Source organism: Chenopodium album, chromosome 16 (assembly GCF_948465745.1).
Source record: "Chenopodium album chromosome 16, dcCheAlbu1.1, whole genome shotgun sequence".
Classification (NCBI taxonomy): Eukaryota; Viridiplantae; Streptophyta; class Magnoliopsida; order Caryophyllales; family Amaranthaceae; genus Chenopodium; species Chenopodium album.
This window is the reverse complement of record NC_137849.1, coordinates 17604953-17626736: the sequence shown is the minus strand read 5'-3', so window position 1 is coordinate 17626736 and position 21784 is coordinate 17604953. Positions and strand designations below refer to the sequence as shown.

Sequence of the window (21784 nt, the reverse complement as noted above, 5' to 3'; positions counted from 1 at the left end):
TATAGCAAAAGTTTATACAGTGACCATAATATGCATAGATAAGAAAAGTCACTTTTAAAATAACTCCGTACTCCTGCCTAGTTCCCTACCCCAGCTAAGAAAGCATTCACAAGTTGTCATTTAGCATACGAAGCATAGACTGAGCAATGAGATAAAAAGGATAACCCACACTTTATTACATGGTAGAGAAGAAAAACGGCGCACGTACCAATGAGCTACTTTTTCAACCCCTAAAAGCTGATCACATAATAAACATGCACACACACAATTTAATCAAGATTTAAGTATTAAAATTGAAAAGTAACAAACATAGATTATTGATCAAAGGGATATTAAATGTAGGCACAATTACAATCAACTCATTACTTAAAAAGAAAAATGATGAACCGTAAGTTTAAAGCTCAAAATTAAGATTAAAACAAAGCAAACTAATGAACTTAAAAAATTAACCAATCATTACCAAAGCTAAATCCAATGCCACTGATATTACTTATAATAGTTTCCGCAAGGCATTCAATAAGACATTGTTAAAAACAATGTTGAAGAACCAAGAAACCTTGAATTGATTTCTAAAATAAAATTAAAGCCAACCTTACACATTCGAAAGACTAATATTTGACAAATAGAAACCATAGCTCAGAATGGTAAAATTAAGGCTACAACAAAAATTGCCTTACTCTCAAGCTGAAGAAAAAAAAACCAACCAAATTGCTTACTAAAGTTTAGCGATTGTTAAAAGTTTCATATTGGAGACATAATCTGCAGCTACATTGTAACTATTTGCTCATTATGCCCCCCGCGCGCGCACACACACACAAATCAAAACAACTAAACAATCACATAATAAGGTAGCAGTCTTATGCTAGGAATTAGCTTGGTTACAGCACTATTAATGGCATAAATTAAGATGAAGAAGATGACTATAGCATTAAGATGAGAATTACAACTAATTGAATGATAATTCCACTTTCGAGAGGTGGATTATCTCCCAAGTATGAGCTTTCGAGAGGCTCACTCTCTCCCAATAACAATCCTCAATAATATTCAACATGATGATTATTCCTCCTAATGAGGCATATATATAGAAAAACCCTCCTAACAAAATCTAGCTTATTCCCCAAGTTACTAATAATCGACTATGACTAATATGCCCTTCCCCAATATTGATTCCTTGCATCTTACTAATCCCAACCTCATAGCTCTTCACAATAAGTTTCTCTTGTAGCAGAAGTAATACTACGACATCAGAATGGGGCATAACCATCTCCTCGTCTTCTAGCTGCAAAACCAAATCAAAACCCATCAGAAACTGTTGATCCTACCATGCCCAACACATTCGAAAGACTAATATTTGACCATAGCTCAGAATGGTAAAATTAAGGCATAGTTATCGACAAAAATTGCCTTAATTGCAAGCTGAAGTAAAAAAACAACCAAATTGCTTACTAAAGTTTAGCAATTGTTAAAAGTTTCATATTAGAGACATAATCTGCAACTAAATTGTAACTATTTGCTCATTATGCCCCAACAAACACACACACACACACACACACACACAAAATCAAAATAACTAAACAATCACATAATAAAGTAGCAGTCTTACTAATCCCAACCTCATAGCTCTTCACAATAAGTTTCTCCTGTAGTAGAAGTAATACTGCGACATCAGAATGGGGCATAACCATCTCCTCGTCTTCTAGCTGCAAACCTAAATCAAAACCCATCAGAACTGTTGATCCTACCATACCCTAAACCCCAATAATCTAAACTCTCATTTTTGAAAAAATAATAATAAACTCGACTCACCAAAAATAGGCCAAAAACATACAGATTAATCCATCGATATAGATCACCAAAAATAAATGATAAAAATTGCCAAAGAAGAAAATCGAAGTGCAAAGGTGAATTAAATGGCCATTAAAACCACCTGTAGCTAACAAATAGTAAAAGCGGAACTGTCGGCCATAAAACACTCATAATTTCATAAAAAGAATATCATCTACTCAAAATTCAACCCAAAAATTAAACAGAAAATAGATTTAAAGCGGTTTTTTTTATTATTATTTGTTTTTTTTTTAATGAAGTACAAAACAAAAGTAAAAACAACAAAATTTAAAGTTAAAAAAGGAAAATCAAATTTAACTAAATTGAAAGGAAAAACGGTTAATTGACAAAATAAAAAAAACAGACTCTAGATTGTGAAATTGATTTCGATAATTGGAAAAAAACCTTACCTCATAAGCCACTTCAATGGAGGAGACCCAAATCGTACTCAATTCGTTTAAACTAAAAACGAAAATTAAACAAAACAACAAATTTATAACTCAAAAACGAAAATTGAAAGGAAAAAAGAACTAACAGACTAAAATAACGAATATATTAATGACGAACCGAACCGTGAAATTGATTTGGATGAAGATAAGACAAAGCATGGATGAGCCTTCTTCGCAATTCTCAGCGGCTGTAGTTGTTTCTCTTGGTGAGAAAAGTGAGCTTTGATTGGGAAGGATGGGGAAATGAAATGGAAGAGAGGAGAGAGAAATTAAGGCACGTAAAGAGGGAAGCAAATTTAGGGGGTTGTTATTTAACGCCCACAAATTACTCAAAACGCCCGCAAAATTACAAAATAATTACGATATTACCCTTGACTCTACTTCTTACCCTCTTCAACTCTATTTCTTATCTTCCATCCCTTTCATAACTCTAACTCTCAAAATCGAGCTAAAGTAAACTCTACCACCACCGAACACCGCCACGGTTACCAGCATCAACACCACCGCCAGTACCACCAACAACCAACACCACTACCACCACTATCACCACCACCACCACCACCACCACTATCGCCACCCGGTTACATGTCGGAGGCAGAAAGCAGGGTGTCCACCCCGCCGGACCCACTTGGTGAGGTAAATTTTTAATTTTTCTCGCCGAAAATGTACAAAACCGCCCGAAAAAACCGGTTTGACCATGGTCAAAACGCCCAGGAAAAGCGGTTTGACCATGGTCAAACCGCCTAGGACAACCGGTTTTACCGTGGTCAAAACGGGTTTTCTAGGCGGTTTGACCATGGGCAAACCGCTTTTTCTGGGCGTTTTGACCATGGTCAAATCGCTTTTCCTGGGCGTTTTGACCATGGTCAAACCGGTTTTCTCGGGCGGTTTTGTACTTTTTTTTTAAAAAAAAAATCTTAGCTTTAATTACTATTATTATTATTATTATTATTATTATTATTTCTATTATTATTATTTCTATTATTATTATTATTACTATTATTATTATTATTATTATTTCTAATATTTTTATTATTATTATTTCTATTATTATTATTATTATTATTTCTACTACTATTATTGTTATTTTTATGATAAGTAGAATTAAGTTGTGATCATTGTTGTGATTATTATGTTTTTTATTTCCATTATTATCATGGTTATTATGCTAAATTTCATGTTATTTCTTTGTTTAGGCGTAATTGCCGGATTATGGGGGTGATGGAGTTGACTACAGTGCAGTCTTTATAACGTCAACGATGTTCCCAACTTTTGAAGAGGCCTTTGAATGGGCTCAAAACATCTCTATTGGTTGAGGCTTTTTCCTTACAAAGTCTTCGTATAAGACACAACGAGATGGTCGGCCGGTCAAGTATCTGAAGTGCGATCGTGCCCATAGAAATACAGCTGAAGACAGGGATATGGAGAATGCTGTACGAAAAAACACAAAAAGAAAGGGTATCAAATGTCCTTTTCGGATCAAGATCACATGTGTGGTAGATGATCTTGGGTGGCAAATAATTCCTGTATCTGGTTTGCATGGCATGCACAACCACCCTATGATGGTTTATCGAGAGGGTCATCGACAAGTGAGTGGTTTAAGTCCGGCTGCGAAGCAATTGGTTCGACAAATGAGTTCAGCATGTGCAAAACCTAGTAACATAATGGCAGCTGTGAAAGATGCGTATCCCAATGAGAACCCTAACATGAGGCACATCTACAATTTCAGAAGTCGTTTAAGGGTTGATGATAGTGAAGGGAGAGATGTCGTAAACCAGTTTCTTCAGTTGGCCAACGAGCACAAGTACGTTAGTTGGGTAGCTGCTGACCCCGACACACGTGTTGTCACCCATGCCTTTATGGCACATCCAGAGATGGCGAATATGTTGCGGACTTATCCACATGTCATAGGGATGGATTCCACATACAAGACAAACAGGTACAACATGGCGTTCTTCGAGATTGTTGGGGTCACACCGACAAACCAAAACTTTTTGATCGGGTATGCTTTAATGAAGACAGAGTCTTATGAGAGTTACAAGTGGGTGGTAGGTGCACAGGCGACCATTGGATGGCAGTGTTTCAAGACTTGTTCCCGATCGCAAATCTGTTCAACGCTGTCATTATGCTATTCGGTACAGGCATAAATGGTGTAGGTGTGTATCCATGCATCACTGTGTTACCGTGGAGTGCCCCGTCCACTTCCACGGGCCCGAGTAGGGAGCTTGCACTACTAACGGTGGGGAACTATCACTACGTGCGGTTGCAAATGTCTCTTAATTTCCCTGTTCCCCCAATAGCCGGATTTTGGTATGACGTTCGTGAATTTAGCGTCCAAGATTGGGACCAACGATATGCAAGTAGGATAGCAACATGGCATAATATTAATAGAAATTCTACTTGTAATTAAAAACGCAATTTAAATTCCAGTTCTAATTAGTTTTTAATTACAATTTTAGTTATAATTAAAAATTACATTAAATTCTATTACATTCTCATCATTGCATCCCACGCCGCAATAAGCTCCTGGGCCTCAACCACTGTTGGGGTGACCTCACCGCCCGTGTCTGCAATGAATCGCCGAATCACATGCATGGAACGACCCATCCACTGCAAAATACAAAGCAAATAATCATAACGTATAATATTTTGTACAATAATAAAATAATACAATGATACACTTCATAAAATACTTACGTAATCAGTGTTCGTCCTCTCTGGAACTGCCGGAGGGGCTAGTTCCGCAGTATCGCAGATAAGCCGAGGATGGGAGTACGTAAAAAACCATGGCAAATAGTCAGGTGAGCATGTGGGAATCTCATCTAGTAGAGGTGGATGGACATGCAAGCCGAGACAACAGCTCCCAGGACCGAACTTCTTCCATAAGACCTGACCCCGAAAAGTGACGCTGTACGACCGGACATTAGCAGGTCTATACGCCTCGTCAGGGACAAAACCAGGGAGCGGTATCCCCTGCACGTGACCAAGTTGCCGTAAGACCCTGTCTGGGTTATACGGCTCGACGATGTCCCGACACTGTATACAGCCCATGTAAGTGGTCCTCGGGACGTCCTGCGCAGGGGTGAGAGAGTAGGGCCGCCAGTTAACCTGCATATGCAATAACAATAAGAATGTTACGTTACATGACAACACGTTAAACAATATTACACATTTAATAAAACAATAACCATACCTCAGCATCAGTCATCTGATCAAGTCGGGCCCGAAATGATGCGAGTCGGTGCTCATCCCTGGACTGTGCTCTAGTATCCCACATCGAGGCACGAGCCTCACCAGGCTGTACCACCAAAGCTCCCTGACATGGCCGAAAGGATGGGAAGTACTCATATATCCATGCCTGGAGAAGCGTGAGACAACCACCAATGGCCTTACACTCAACACGGGAGGCGATACCCAATTGACGATAAAGGAAAGCAAGTGCAGCTGACCCCCAAGAGTAACGGTCAAGATCGTCAGTAGACTTTTTCAACTCCAAAATGCAGGAGGGAAGAAGGCGGTTACCACTCTTGTCAACGAATAAGGTGCTACCGAAGAGTGTAACAAAGAAAGCCATGAACTGAACGTCGGGAACCCGATCCAACAACTTGCACCGCTCATAAATGGTAGTCACCGCAACAGCACCGTTTTCCCAAACTGCTCTTGGTTTCACCAACAGCTCATCCCTACTCAACCCCAGCAACTCCTGAAAATCAGCCTGGAGAGACGCACTGTCGCTGACCATGTCCACCAAGTCCCCGTCAACGGGGATCCCAAGAATGTAAGCGACGTCGTGTAGCATGATGGTCATCTCACCAAAAGGGAGGTGAAAAGTGTTCGTATCCGGCTGCCACCGTTCAACGAACGTAGAGATCAGAGGCCAATCAATGTGGGAATGCATGATAGACGGCAAGTGTCGTAGTCCAGTGACACTAACGCGCTCACGTAAATCAGCACTCAACTCTGTCTCCCACTCCTGCAGCGACTTGCACCACTGAATCCTACTGTGGCACCTCAACGGCTCACGATCCTGTCCGACCCAAATACGTGACGCAATATGAGCTGCGTAGCTGGGAATAAGACTCCCATCAACTGGACCCCCCGGCATCGCCTCCTGAACAAGCCAAGTCGTATCCGCGTCTCGAGCAGCACGAGACCTACGAGTACGGCCAGTGCTCGTACTCGCACTACTAGAAGCCACAAACCTCCCTCCTCTACCTTGCATGACGAAAACCCCTGATGGCGCCTCCTCGTGCTCGCCTCCTGCGAAAGTCGAGGCATCCTCCATGTAGTCATGATCAGGATCATAATCGTACATGTCATCATCCGCCGCTCGAGAAGCTGCCCTCTCCCTCCTAACAGAAGCATCAACACCTCGAGATCGTGTATGTCGAGGACCTGATCCTTCGACATGTGTGAACTCGATGTTTAACCTCCTCATATTTCGTGGCTGTTATTTAATTAATAAATGTAATTGGTATACGATTCAATAAATTTAATATATATAGAAATATAAATGCAATTAATTTTTTTTTATCTAATTTCCTAAATATAATGCTATTAATATATAAACTAAAATTTACCAAATATATTAATTAAACTCAACGTAAAATATAAAACTATATTAGTTGATTATCTAAACATACACCTAATTATTTTAAAATTCAAATACACAAATACATTATTTTATTTCTAAACATAAATTTAATAAAGCTACACATATAAAAAAACAAACATATACAATATCATTTTTTTCCTAAACATATAATTAATAAAGCTAAACATATACGAACATATTATTTAATTTCTTATACATAAAACGTGAACTTAAATTAAACAAATATGTATAATTAATATTTTTTTAAATTATACATAAAACGTGAACTTCAAATAAATATTTTTTTTTACTAAACAAATATTAAAATTAATCTAAACAATTAATAAACAAATATATTATTAATATAAATTTAAATTAAAAAAAAATAATAATTTAAATTCCAGTGCTCAAACCGCTCAAGATATCCGGTTTGACCATGGTCAAACCGCCCAGTGAAAACGGTTGACCGTGGCCAAACCGGATTTCCTGGGCGGTTTGACCATGGTCAAAACGCCCATGAAATCCGTTTGACCACAGTCAAACCGCCCAGGGAATCCGGTTTGGCCATGGTCAAACCGTTTTCACTGGGCGGTTTACCGTGGTCAAACCGGATATCTTGAGCGATTTGACCATGGTTAAACCGCCTATTTTGGGCGATTCGGTCAAGCGTTAAAAAAAAAAACGAACCTGCTCCTCCGGCACGCCGTCTTCCTCCCTCGACCGTCCGACGTTTTTCGTCCTCGGCATCTTGGCGGTTCTCCGATGGTGTTTTTGGGTGCTTGTGGTGGTGGTGGTAAGGGGGTTGGGTGTTGGTGAAAGTGGTGGTGGTTTTTTGTTTTTTTGGTTTGAAGGGAGTTGAAGAGAATGGTTTAGGGTAGAGTGGTTCAAGGGTAGAGTGGTAATTTCGTTGTAATTTTGCGGGCGTTTTGAGTAATTTGCGGGCGTCAAATAGCAGTTCACAATTTAAGAGATGTAGACCACACAAAGAGGGATGTAGAAGATCAGAGCACATGCCACACGCAAGGACAAATATGTAATTGGACTTTTTGGGAGGCGTGATGGGCCGCTACCAGGTATGGACCCTTGTGTCGAATACCAGGGGAAAATGCGTCATCTCGTCATTAAAATTGGCACAGTAACTCAATCTTGTTATTGGCTGTAAAATTTATTCTCTCTCCTCTTACCATTGTAAAAAAAATGCCTTCTTTCTCTCTCTAAAGAGTTCTAACCAAAAAACTGATCGGAAAAGGGTCGCTAAAACCCTAGCGAAAATCCTTGCTAAGACGCTCACAAAATTGTCGAATTTGGTGCAGGTCGTGTTGTGAACAAGAATTTCGTAAGTTCAAGGTTGTTGGGAGTGATAGTATACAATTTCGGGGGGATCTATTTTGGTAGTAATTCGAAGGTGTTCCAAGTTTTTATATACAACAATCGTCCGAACCATGGTAGGTAAACGTAATTTATTATTCAAGTTTTTGAAATCCGTAATAAAATAGTGTTTTTGGTAACAACAAGGGTTGTAATTGTATCAGGTGGTAGAAGAGGTGCAAGGGGTGGTCGTAGGGGCGGTCACAGGGGCGGTGGTAGTGGCGAAGAAGTGTTGGGAAAGGACAAGGTAATTTTGATTTGTACTGTTGATTTGTATGTGCATATTTGCTGACTTGTGAATTGAATTCCTGTTGGAGTTAAATAACATTTTGATTATGTTATTTTGTACTGTTGATTAAGATGTTGAATTTGTTTATTCTTGCATAGCTAGCTTTCCAAGGAATATGCATATAGAATAGAATTCCTGTTGGAATGTTGAATTTGTTTATTCTTGCATAGCTAGCTTCCCAAGGAGTATGCTTACACATGTATGCTTATAGAATAGGATTGAAGGTTTAGTTTGTAATTGAACACGTGTATGCTTATAGAATAGAATATGAATAAGTGTCATGAAGAGTTTAATTTGGTCTGTTTTTGATGTGATGATTTTAATTTTAGTATCACCCAAGTTATTGAATATGTAAGTTGATTTAATATTGTGTTTATATTGTTATTGAAGGATTATGAAGGAGATATATCCGATGCGGAAGTTGATAATGGTGGTAAGAACTCGCAAAAGGTATAGGTAAATAAATACAGTGAATGTATATGATGTTGATGTGATTGTTTATGGGGTCGATAATAAAATAAATAATGTGTTGGTTTGCTTTTGTAGGTTAGTAAGAAACTTGATGAAGCTATGTACAGGGTGAGTTTTTAGTTATATTTGTTTGTGTTTTATTGTTGTTTTGTTTTTGGTTGTTCAGGAGTTAATGTATATTTGTCTCTGGGTGGTAGGACAATTCACTAAGTGAAGGAGGAAAGATGAAGCAACTTGGTAAAGTGATTGAACGATGCAAGAAGGAGCTTAAAAGGGTAACAAAGCCTCAACTATTTCTATATTGTATTGAAGTTGTATGTGTATTGATTTGGGAATTCATTTATCTTAGTATGTTGTTTGCAACCTGAAAATGTAAATTGTCGGGTGGAGTATTTTGGGATGATTGTTAATGAGTTTTGTGAGAAGAAAAGGAAGATAGTTAAGGAGATGGGATTTGCTGGACTTTTTGGTCTAGTTGACAAGCAGCTTCCAAGGGAGCTGTGTTATTGGCTTGCTACAAGAGTTGATGTAGCTTCTTATTCCTTAAATACTCCTGATGGGCTAGAGTTTACATTCGACCCCATTCAAGTTCATTGGGTTCTTGGCATTCCAAAGGGGCATTTTCCTGTTCCGAAGGAAACTGTTGATGACACCGCGCAACATTATCTTGATCGTATCGTAGCTCAATTTAGCTCGACAACCCTTAGCAATGTAAAAGGGATCCCGAGGAAAAACTCAGTAGAAGCCGTTGAAGCTCCACTTGAAGATGTGATTGATTTTAAGATTGTGTTCTTGCTGCTAGCCCTAGTGGATGTTCTGTGTCCGACAACATCCCATAGGCTGTGCCCTAAGTTACTTCCAGCAGCAATAGCAGCAGTGCACCCCGAGGCTTATGATTGGTGTTCGTTAGTGCTGGAAAAACTTACGTATTCAGTTTCTAATTTTGCAAGGAGGTTCTACCCTAATAGCTATTCCAAGGGATGTGGAGGGTGTACAATATTTATTGCGATTAGTTTATTTAATTGTATGCACTGGTTGATGGTTTTATGTACTTTTTAGTGGAGTAACAAAACCGCGTATGTTGCAGATTATGTATCTTGATCGGTTGAGAAGGCCCCCTGCAAAATGGGGTGTGTTTCCTAGGCTGAAGGCTTGGACAGAAGTCGATATAAACAAGGCTAAGAAGGCGGATCGTATTGTGGATGATGATTTTGGGAAATTGGGGGTAAGTAAAAATACTTAAATCAGATTGTGTGGGATGAAAATATTATTCCATAATATATTTTGTTATGTAATTGTGTTTTTTTTTGTAAATGTGTGTAGTGTGTCAATGCGGTGTATGACAGGCCACACGGAAGGGCCGCATTGGACCTTATGCCAATGAAAAAAAGTGTTGTGGCTGCAGAGGTAAGTGTTGAGAATTGTTTTTGTTTGGAGGAGTTAGTTGTACATACTTGAGTTTGAAACACTTGAGCTTGATATTGCAATGTTGAAAACAATAGGTTGCTGAAGTGTTCATGAGGGGTGTTGATCAAGAGGAGGAGGATGTAGAGGAAGAACTTATATTCACTCAGGGTGTGAAAAAGCGTCCCCGAGAAGGAGCCGGTTATTTTGGATGGAACAAGTCTTCAAGTAATGCAAAGGGAAGTCAGTAAATTTGATTGTGTGTCTTGTTCATTATGCAATCTTATTATCATTATGTCCCGTGCAAGGTTCTTGTTCTCGTGTGCATGACATCAATGTCAATGATTACATCTCAAGTGGCCTAATGTGCTCATCACTAAACATTGTAGATAATGGGTGGGAGGACAGCCAGAGGGAGGTTCAAGAAGATAAGGAGAGACAGGAGAGGGAGGATAAGGGGAGACATGAAAGGCATGTTAAGGAGAGAAAGGAAAGGCAGGAGCTAGAGGAGAAGGAGAGAAAAGAGAGGGAGGAGCAGGAGAGATTGGTGAAGGAGGAAAAGGAGAGACTGGAAAGGGAGGAATTACAGAGGGTGGAAGTAGAGGAGGGGGTTGAAAGGGATATGCTAGAAAGGGAGGAATTAGAGAGGGTGGAAAGAGCTGAAAAAGAGAGGGTTGAAAGAGAGAGGGTGGAAAGGGAGGAGTTGGAGAGGCTGGAACTGGAGAGGGTTGAAAGAGAGAGGTTGGAAAGGGAGGAGAAAGAGAGGGTGGAATTAGCTGAGAAAGAGAGGCTTGAAAGAGAGAAGGAGAAAGAGGAATTTGGAGAGAAGCAGATTGGGGATAAGGATAATGAAATACCCACTGAGACCAAAATAATGCGAGGACTAAGAAGTCCCGAGAGAAGTGATGCAGAGATAAGTTACAGCTCTGAGGAAGAAATTACTTCTGAGTCTGGCTCACCATCGTGCTTTGATGCGGGTGATCGTAGTCGTCGTAAACGGAAAACAACGACAACACCCAATAAATTAGTACAATGATATGTATTGACTTGGCGGCCTAAGAAGAATCGAAAGTATTGGCAAGTAATATTTGATTATGTCAGACTGAACACCAATTTCTCACCAAGGAGGCAGCACATTTGAGATGTAAGCATTCTGCTTCAAACTTTGTAGAATGTTACTGGTTATGATATATTGGTTATGATATATGTATTATAATAAGTACAAATTTTTTTTAGTGAAGAAGAGATGGTGATGCTTAGTTTTGACGGCCATGTAGCAAGACTTAGCTTGTGTGCTGGTATTGCTTTGACTAAGGGTCAAGTTGTTGATCAGGTACTTTTAAATACTATAATTGAATGTTGATTTGATGTTCTTATAATTGAAACTCATATTTTGGTGTGAATTAATTAAAATGTGAAAATACATTCGGAATATTGTAAGTTTTGCTTAATTGAACTCCTTACTTTAGTTATCATGGTATTGTAGTATGTGAGGGTTGCTGCTAAAATTTATGAAAAGGTTTGGGCTCAGAGATTTGTTGGTCGTAGTTGGTGGTTCATGTTGGATCCGACATTTGCAGTATGTAAATTCAGTCATCATCTGTTTTTAATTCCCAAATTTCCCGAACTAATATGCATTCCCGAACTAATATGTTAGTGCTTTTGTCAAGAATCGCATTTTGAACATGAAGACTCCTGAGGACTTGGACAGGACCACAAGAGTGTATACCCGCCAAATGTCAAGACTATCTCCGAACTGCATCAATATGGTAAGTAATTGCCGGGATTGATTACTTTAACTCAGCAAACACTGTATAATAATTCACAATATGTAGCTAACATTACTGTTTTTATTTAGGTGTTTGTCCCTGTTGTATTGGCAAATCACTGGTGGTGTGTAGCGTTTTCATTAAATCGGGAAGAGATTCTAGTGATGGACTCAATGGAGACGACAAACCATTGCCGATCTCCACTCGATTAATGTCCAGAAGCTGGTATAATTCTCCAAACTGTGTAATAATTGTTATAATATCAAACAAATCTGGTACTCCCGTGTTGTCTGACATGTCCTTTGTGTTTGTGGTTAGGCATATGCGATGGACTTGGTGTTTTAGATTCTAGATGAAGAATGGCCCCTTGGAATCGTTGGCAAATGGACAATGACTTCGATTAGAATGAATCAACAGGTAGACTTGTGGGTTTTGCTATAATTTTATGTGATTTTATTAATATAATGTACATTTTATGTCACCATAAGTTACATGAGAATTATTATGTTTGCTGTCGATAACAGGCACACTTGTGGAGTCCATATGCTAGTTGCAATTAAGCGCAATGCTAAGAGACTCTTAACAGAATTGAGTTTGGTGAGACTTTCTATTTGGTTTCAGAAATGACTATATGTATGTGTGGGTGTGTTCTGTGTGTGTGTTATGATGATTTCCAAACTTTGGTGCAGGATCCAAATATAAATGTTGAGCGGTCGTGGCTATTATTTGAGGATCTAATGTCTGATTTCAACAACGCTCGACCTACTGTGCTGGATGCAGTGACCAAGAAAGCCATCACATAATGCATATATGGGCATATATGGAGAGTTGTTTGTGTTGTAATGAATTTAGTTTGAATGTAGGCTTCTGGATTTTTCAATGGTTTGTTAGTCTTATGAATTGTTTCAACTTGGGCTTATATGGGTGTTTTATGATCATTTCCAAACTTCTGGATTGTTTCACCAAGTAGCTGACATAGGTAATTTTTTTGTTAAATATATGGGCCATATTAAACTTAGGTCAACTTGGGCCATTTTGGAATTTCGTTATAATGTAAATATGAACTGTTATATATGTAAATATATACTATTATATATTTATCACATAAACAATCGTAGAGGCCAACATTTTGTTCACATGTTGGGCTGCCTTTTTGGACTGTTATATAAATGTAAATGTATAAATGTATAAATGTAAATGTATAAATGTAAATGGCTGTCATATGGAATAATTGTTATAGAAATGTCATAAAACGTAGAGGTGCACTCGCGAGCAACTTGAGTTCGACTCGGTCAAAATTTGGTCAAAACTCGACTCTAGTGAGCTCGAACTCGAGATTGACTCGATTGAGTCGACTTTGCTCATTTATAAGAAAAATTTTATTTTTGATTATTAATTAATAAATAAACATTATTTATGTACTGTTATCATTATTTGGTCAAAACTCGACTAGATAAAGCTCGACTCAATATGTTAACGAGTCGAGTCGATCTTCCCTAAACTCGAACTCGACTCGACTCGCATAATAAGCACCCCTAATATTTAAACGTATGGAATTGTCTTTTATATGTATTTAAATACTGTTATATAAATGTCATAAACAATTTTATTTATGTAAGTCATATACTTGTGCATATGAGTTGTAAATGAAGGAGTTATGTCTTCGATAAGTGCAATTACTAGATATATCAAGGATCATTATTATGGAGATAATAAGTTCGTTCTTTTGGGTCGTCATTATCTGTTGCTAGACTATGATCAATGATCTTTGGGCTAGTCAATAGTCCAAAGCCCGCTAGAATGGATCCTATGAGGTCACACACAAGGGTATTGGGTTAAGCAAGTTAGAGGCCCATTTATGGGCCTCATGAGCAAGTAACTAATCATGAATTGGATTGGGCTATCATAGTTAGATTGGAGTTAAGTTTTTGGGCTTTGTCATGGACTCTTATTTAGAGATGAAATCTATAAATAAGATCCATACCTAGGGTTGATTAATGAAGTCATAATCAACTTACAGTAGATTGTGAATCAAGGCAACCAAATCCCAAAGCCCTCTCTCTGTCTAACCCACGTCTCTTTCTCCTCCCCCCCCCCCTTGGACTCACGGCCGGCCACCCCTAGTGGCGCATGTGGTGGTTCGTGGTTGGTTCGTTGCTCGTTCTTCTCCATAGAAGGTCAATTGAAGGGTTCAATTGCAACTAACTAGCATTAGTGGAGGTCTTAATCCGTGCCCGTGGACCAAGTAGAGGAATCATATTTGAGGTTCTTTGTCTCCCTTGTTCTTGCTCGTTCACACGTAGAATCATGCTACAAAGGTATTAATTCTAATTCTTTATGTGTTATGCATGATCTTGGGATTAGGTGCTATATGAATATGATTCATGTTTTCCGCAATCAGTACCTATAAACTCCTACAGTAAATACTGTTATTAAAATTTAAAATACAACTATATTTAATTAATAAACTATCAACTATATCTAAAATACTGCTATGTTATCATTTATAATATAAAATAAATCATTAGAATTATGATGCGTTTTAGATATAAACTAAAATAATGCATTGATGAGTTGGTGCGTGCACCATTACAATTATGAAGCATTGTACAAAATCAGAATAAAATACGAAGTAATATAAAGGTATTTCCATTAACAAGTAACTGGGACATCTAATACACATCTAATAGACATCTAATAATAATAAGCTAACAACTTCACATCTAACATAGCTACATGCTTAATTGAAAGCATTTAAAATTCACATATACTTAGCAATTGCAAGCATACCATTCAACTCATTAATTGAAATGGTTACATTCTTAAACAAGGACTCTCTTGAATATGAGTATTGCCATGCCTCTGCAAACACTGTCTGGCTCAGCCAGATACAGTGTGTACGGTTTTAGGTCCGTTAAAACCCACCTTGCAATTTCATTTGAGACCCTTGTTTCCGCAACAATAAAGATGTCAGGATGAATAAGATCAATTAGTTGTGTAGCTCGACTTGGGAAATCCTTATGAGACATCCCCTTACGATTCCATAGGAGGATTTTATAGTCTCCACAATCTTTAATTCCAGTATCAAAGACAGGGGGTTGGTCAACCATGAGCCTCATTGAAAAAAACTGTGCATCCCTTACATGAGAAGTGGCATTAATTGACTTCAATTCCAACCAAATGCTCTTTGGACAGGGGCTATTGACCACTAACCTCACATCATCCGAAGAGCTATGCACCGTAGTCGAATACTCCCCACAAGTAATGGTGCTTCTTTTAAGCATTTTTGGCATTGGACTTGTGAATGCTAATATTCATCTAATGTTGTCAATAACTTAGCCAACGTTACATTCTCAATTAGCCACTTGAAGTACATCTTCAACGGCTTTGGTAGTAGTGACAAATCACTTAAATCAGGGATGTGGAAAGGTGATATTTTTACCATTGCTGGATACTTCAACAATGTTGCTTCGTGAGTGGTGTGCGTTTTGCGTTTTAAGAATTAACTCTACCAAGTCCCTTTTCTGGACGAACTTAATTTTGACAAGGTTTTTTGAGGAGCTAGGACATAATAGGCAAGCAATTAACTTGGATTTCTTGTTTGGGGAATGAAAGGATTAGCGGGATGCCCGTTTCCTTTTAATTTTGTGAGTTACAATAATCACAGAGTTGATGATGACCTCGGCCATGGTTTGGAAATGGCATATTGGTGTGTTTGGAAATGGCATATTGGTGCGTTTAGTAGGCGTATATACTGGGTTTTTTTGCACGCCAAATGAAATCCATTCTCGCAGCACCAACATTTAAACATAGCAGTAGGCAGTTCAAAAATATTAAATTAGTATAACGGTTTAGATAATAGGATAACAAATTTCAATGAAATAATAACAGTATTTCTTATAATATTAGAAGTATGTTACTAAAAACGAAATATGTCAATATTTTAGTTTTATGCATTTGTACATACACCATATAATATGATAACTGCATAGAGAGATAATTTAACAGTGTATTTTCATTTTTTAGTAGTAAATATCCATAGGTTAACAATATTAGTTCATATATGAAAAGGAGAAAGGTCTTCGTATATAGGGTCTAAATATCCATAGGTATCTCAATATTAATTGTATATATGGAAATATAACAGTTTATCTTTTTACAATAACAGTATTTAATAATGTATAACAGTATTTTTTATTGGATTTAACAGATATAACAGGAAAAAGAAGGTAAATTTGTTAAAATGGATGCGTGGGATTTGATTTGACAATGGCAGGAATTTGATTTGATAATGGCAGGATTTGCCCTCTATGGGGAATCTTTTTGCTCAGTCCCTTTTCAATTTTTGACAATTTAAATGGGTAAAATTTTGTTTTCTTTTTTGTTCAATAATATTATGTTTTCTTTTTATAAAAGGAATAATGGAAGAAGGAGTAAAAATATAAGGACAAATTGAGAGGTAAAAAAACAGAAGCCATCATGAGAATTTTAAAAAATAGAAGAGTTCACCATAAAAGACAACAATATATAATTAATGATAATAATTCCAATAAATTAGGTGAAAAACATGTACTAATATCATAACACAACCTCATTGCAGAATAACAGGTACTAATAACATAACTAATTAACTAAAGTACTTAACAAACTACTAACTACTTAAGACTACTACTTAAAGCAGTAAGGCATGAACATCATAAGCTGAATTGACATCATCTACCAATCACCATCATCATCGCTTGATTCACCGGAATCGTAATCTGAACCTGAGGAACCCCTTGGCAATGTGTCCGCCACCTCCTCGGCATAGGTCAAAATAGTATTGGCCATATTATCGGTATACACCGGAGGAAACCCTTCTTCACTATATGCTAGACGGTTGATTAATTCTGGGTGGTCGCGATGTTAACTCCATTCATAGCACACATGGTGGCCATAAACTCGTTGCATTCAGTCTGGTTTTCCTTGAATACAATAGCAAAATCCACGGGCCCAAATTTAATCCATTCCATCGAAACAACCTCGTCGTTTGTCCTAGTAACTAAACCAGTAACAAACTCCCTTCGAACTGGCAACAAAGCCCAAGTGTCCGCCCCATGGACGGTAATGAGGTGATCCACAATGTCTGCTAATCTACCAACACTAGAGAACATATAGAAGAACCTAATTAAGTACCTGTACCTAACCTCCCAATTGGTACATAGCCACAAGTAACGACGCAACTCCCCTAGATTAACTGAAAAGGCAATCTTATACAAATCAAGGAAGTAGCACATGAAGCAGTATGCCTCCTTGCAGAATTCATGGGGTTTTGTTAACTTGAAAGGGCTTAGATAGGGAAAATAGGGATGAAATTGTAGACCTTTGAGTGCAAAATACCCACGGCCTAGCGTTGCTAGTTGATGCGAAAACATTAACGAGCGGTTGCGCCTCTTGAGAGTGACAAAGGCCAACAAACCGCGTATTGGGGGTTCCACATTTTTCACGACGTCCTCGTCATCAGGATCCTTGTCGCGGCGTTGACGAAAAGGAGGTGAAAGGAAATCGTAATGGTTGGGGTCAAAAGGCTGGATCAAAGCTAACAACATCAAAAGAGTGGAAGAAGAAGAAGAGTCCATTTTCAAATTCGAATGACTTGGTCATACATAACATAACTTCAAAGGACATATTTATATAAATTGATCCATCATTCCTTTATTCAATTTTAACAATACTTAACTGTATTTAACAATACATAAATCTATTTAACTGAATATTCCAGAAATATAATAGTACTTGTACTTTACGCTGATTGTTAAACAGATTATTTTTTTAAAATAACTGTTTTAAACCACTATTAGATTGTATATTTATGTTACATTTTTTCAAGTACACCCACACACATACTAATCTTATATTGTTGGCACCTTCTAATCTACTAATCCAGTATTTGTTATACGGAATGCACATCAACGGCCTTGTAACTGTGATTTAGTGCTCTTAACTACCATCCACTCATGGTACCATGGTTGACTCGCATTATGATATTGTTGTGAAATGAACATCTTGTTTGGCATCAAACTTTCCCACACTGTTCCCAAAGATTCCTTCACCTCCCGGGCCAGAAGTATATGTATGCATTGACGTGTTAGATGTCTCAAACACATCGGTAACTTCGTTAACCACAATGAAAGCAATGCTATACTTCTTAGAAATTTCTTTCATTTTTTTCGCTACAGCTACTAATGACCGTTTACGCTCAATGAATCCCTTGGAACTGCAGTCATGATCATGCCTGAATAAGTAGGCTATTGAATCTAAAACGACAACTCGGGTATGTCTACAATCTTCATGAGAATTCAACACCATTAGCTCTGCTTGGTTCAACACCAAAAATAATTGTCCCGGATCATCTATTTACTTAACATGTACTAGACTTAGCGGATTAGCATCAACCACCTTATTTTCTACCAAATGAGAACTTAATTGTTTCAGTCTATTGGACGGAAACATAGGACATGCTTGAATATAAATGGAAGATCCATACAGCCCACCATCACCTGGATCCAATAAGCACGTTAGTAGTAGCTGTAAACATATTTGTGTTTTACCAACCCCACTTTCCCCGTAAATCTCAGTTACTTCCCCTACACGTATGCCGCCGTTCAATGTGTAATCTATTCTTCCACATTTGGTGATACATCTTTGATTCATTTAATAGTGAACTACAAGATTATTACTTTCTAAAGAAATTAAGTTTGTTGGTCTGAAAAGCTTGGTTCTAAAGAGGAAGACAAGTTTGTTTATATACTACAAGATAGGTTGATGGTTTTTTATTTTATTGTTATTTATATGAATATGTTGTTACACCTAAAAAATTACTGTTATTAAACTTAAAAATGCTACAAAGGTAATACGTCGCATCTAGTAGGCTGTCATTTAGAAAACACAAATTACATGGAATCTAAAAGTGGCCATGTTATACAGTATTTCAAACAATACAGTTATTATTAAACTAAAACCTAATATTCTTACAAGAAATACTGTAAAAAAAAAACAAAATACAGTTAGCATTTGTATTTTTCTGTTGTCAGTCGAGGATAGCAACAAAAGGTATATCTAAAACTGTTTTTAATTTGATAAATATTGTTTATAATGTTTTTATACTGTTTTTATTTTTTTACTTTATAACAATTATTGTTGAAAAGAAAACCAGTCGACTCACATGCATGTTCGTACCTCCCGTTCGCTGAAGTTATACTTGTTTATACTGTTATGGTTGGAAATAACCTGTTATGGTTTGAAATAAACTCTTAAGTTTAACATATAATCTGTCAATATTGTTTGTTTACATAACCAAACGATATTGTTTACCTTTTTATATCTGTAACGTGTATATAAAGGCATATTGTGTATATACAGCAATTATCAAAACTTTATCAAAATGGAAGAGCATCAAACCAAATGCCCATCATGGTAAAAAATTGCAACTTGTAAAACTTATACTTGATTATATACATAGTTGTCCTAATTCTTTATTTTTAAGTCTTACTAACAGGTTCGAAAGGAGGAGTTTCCAAAATTACAACGTAAGAAGTTAATGTTGGAGATGATGGTTGGGATAAAGGTCGGGAAGTCAATGGAGAATGGCAATAAAGGGAAACAACCAAACAACGAACTTAAGAAAGATGTACAACGATTAAACATTGAAGTGGAGTGCAAAATTGTACTTTTATTATGGAGTATTCATGTTACTTATTATTGATGTTCCATGTTAGTGTCTCTCGTTAATTATGTATTTGTATTTGAATAAATTTGAATAAATTAGGCAAATTATTTGAATAAATAGTAACAATCTCTACCAATTAGGCAAATGTAATTTCATTTTTGCATCAATTAAGTCATTTCATTTATCACTCATAGAACTGAAAATCATTAAATAAAAAGCATTACATAGATAAGTAGTACACAAAAGAACACACGATTACATAAAATGACTTCAATTAAAAACAATACATAAAATAGCTTAATCATCAGCGAGACCGGTGCACGGTCCTCCAAACTCCACTTCATCACGACTAAGGTGGTGTATTGGCTACAAATCAAATGTACTTTAGTGAGCATAGTATTCTAAATCAACAATAAAATAAAAATAAACAATTAAAATTTACCAATAGTGTCCCGTCTATTATAATATCAACAATAGGGGCTGCTGTACAAACTGATATATTGCTGGTGGTAACCTTCGTTTTGTTCCACAACACAATAGATCCCCCGTTCAACCCGACACTTGAATCAACTTCCCAAGTCAATTTCGAACCATCAAAATCTTTAAGGTTACTCATACCCTTTAAAGAAATCCTACATTCAGTTAAAATAACCAAAATCGGGTTATGGATTGCCATTAGCTTCTCAAATTTCTCTATGAATGAAGGTCTAGTGACTCCTCGACAATTCCATATTATAATGGAAGAGCCTAAGGGAATGTCGAGTCCCTAGATATGAAATCAGGGATGAGGCCTATCTTATGAAAACGCCGAAGTGGATCCTCTTTCATGCTTGACTTCCTTATTATAAAAAACAAGCTTGTCATCGAGAAATCTGTGTAAAACACCTGAAGGCCATCAGTGTAGCCCCATGATAGTGTCCACATTTTTCAACTTCAAAGAATATACTAGTCCTTCAAAAAGTAATTCAGGAGTAAGATCTATTATATCTTCAAGAAACAAAGGCACAATTTCAGATGCACAATAGCTTCTGAATTTAAGGCAACACCGAGTTAACCTCCAAATCACATCTTGCAAATTCATTTTACCAATGACGTCGACATAGTTAGTTAGATGAACATGTTTAGGATCCCCACCATATTCACCGACCATAACCATGGACAACAACTTATTCTCCCAAGCATTGCCAGGACGGACAACAAGTTTCCTGACAACCTCATCCTTAACTTCCACCAAAACACCATTCGTATTGTGCATGAAATACTTGTAAGAATTTAAATCCAATTCAGGTATGCTCCCTAAAGGAACTTCCCAAAAATCAGAGTGTGGTGGTGTTGGGACTACAAAGTAACCAACAGGTATTAGCTCTTTAAGCTCGGTAGCCATTGTTTGCTGTGGATGAGTACTTGGTTATGGTTTCTTGATTGGTTATGCTTGGTTCCTGACTCCCATACATATATAGATGTGAAATGGTCGTATGATTATTATTCAACGCAACAAGTTCCGTATTGCAATAATTAAGATATGGAATTTTGTCTTTGAAGATGTAGATGCGGTTATAATTTTTACTAATTCTTGCAATTCGTTATGCATGAAATTATGAAACGGACAAAAAGCACAAAAGCATCCTACAAGCACTCACTAACAACTGACAACATATGGAATCTTAGGAAGTACACTACCAAAGGTAGGTGGGGTACCCTAATTCGTTTCAATTACCAAATCTCAAATCCATATATTGTTATTACAAAAGAAAATATTGTTAAATTGTTACTGCTTTACTTTTTTTTTTTTATGTAAAATATAATGTTGAAAAAGGGTCTTGTAATTATTAATTGAAAAAGGGTCTTGTAATTAGCAAATTTGAACAGCAATTATTTTTATAAATACCTAAACTGTTATAATTTTAC

At 37.1% G+C, this 21784-nt stretch overlaps 2 protein-coding genes across 6 annotated transcripts; one reads left to right on the top strand and one right to left on the bottom strand.

Annotated features, from left to right (window-relative positions):
• Positions 1–902: 902 nt before the first annotated feature.
• On the bottom strand, positions 903–2537 carry LOC145584973 (uncharacterized). 5 transcript variants are annotated; one of them, XR_014100477.1, is made up of 4 exons: positions 2392–2537; positions 2235–2286; positions 1614–1708; positions 903–1279 (listed from the first exon to the last, which is right to left on the bottom strand). XR_014100477.1 is itself a non-coding variant. In XM_081641750.1 (4 exons), the coding sequence occupies exons 1-4, from the start codon at positions 2430–2432 to the stop codon at positions 1245–1247; spliced, it is 225 nt and encodes a 74-aa protein (XP_081497876.1). In that variant the 5' UTR covers positions 2433–2537; the 3' UTR covers positions 903–1244. The 5 variants fall into 5 exon arrangements, 2 of the variants coding, with proteins under 2 accessions (XP_081497876.1, XP_081497875.1); XR_014100478.1 differs by having other exon boundaries at positions 1604–1708; positions 2397–2537; XR_014100476.1 differs by having other exon boundaries at positions 2397–2537.
• Positions 2538–2858: 321 nt separating this feature from the next.
• LOC145583943 (protein FAR1-RELATED SEQUENCE 5-like) lies at positions 2859–4420 on the top strand. Its single transcript, XM_081640889.1, has 3 exons — positions 2859–2909; positions 3608–4321; positions 4415–4420. The coding sequence occupies exons 1-3, from the start codon at positions 2859–2861 to the stop codon at positions 4418–4420; spliced, it is 771 nt and encodes a 256-aa protein (XP_081497015.1).
• Positions 4421–21784: the final 17364 nt, after the last annotated feature.

Excerpts from the sequence above, each read along its gene's own strand:
- LOC145583943 (XM_081640889.1), top strand. The coding sequence starts at position 2,859 with ATGTCGGAGGCAGAAAGCAGGGTGTCCACCCCGCCGGACCCACTTGGT. Across the intron at positions 2,910-3,607 it reads CGCCGGACCCACTTGGTGAG|TCTTCGTATAAGACACAACG; the intron begins GTAAATTTTTAA and ends TTCCTTACAAAG.
- LOC145584973 (XM_081641749.1), bottom strand. The coding sequence starts at position 2,432 with ATGCTTTGTCTTATCTTCATCCAAATCAATTTCACGGTTCG. Across the intron at positions 2,287-2,391 it reads CAAATCAATTTCACGGTTCG|TTTAAACGAATTGAGTACGA; the intron begins GTTCGTCATTAA and ends TTTCGTTTTTAG. Across the intron at positions 1,280-1,613 it reads TTATTGTGAAGAGCTATGAG|CTAGAAGACGAGGAGATGGT; the intron begins GTTGGGATTAGT and ends TTGGTTTTGCAG.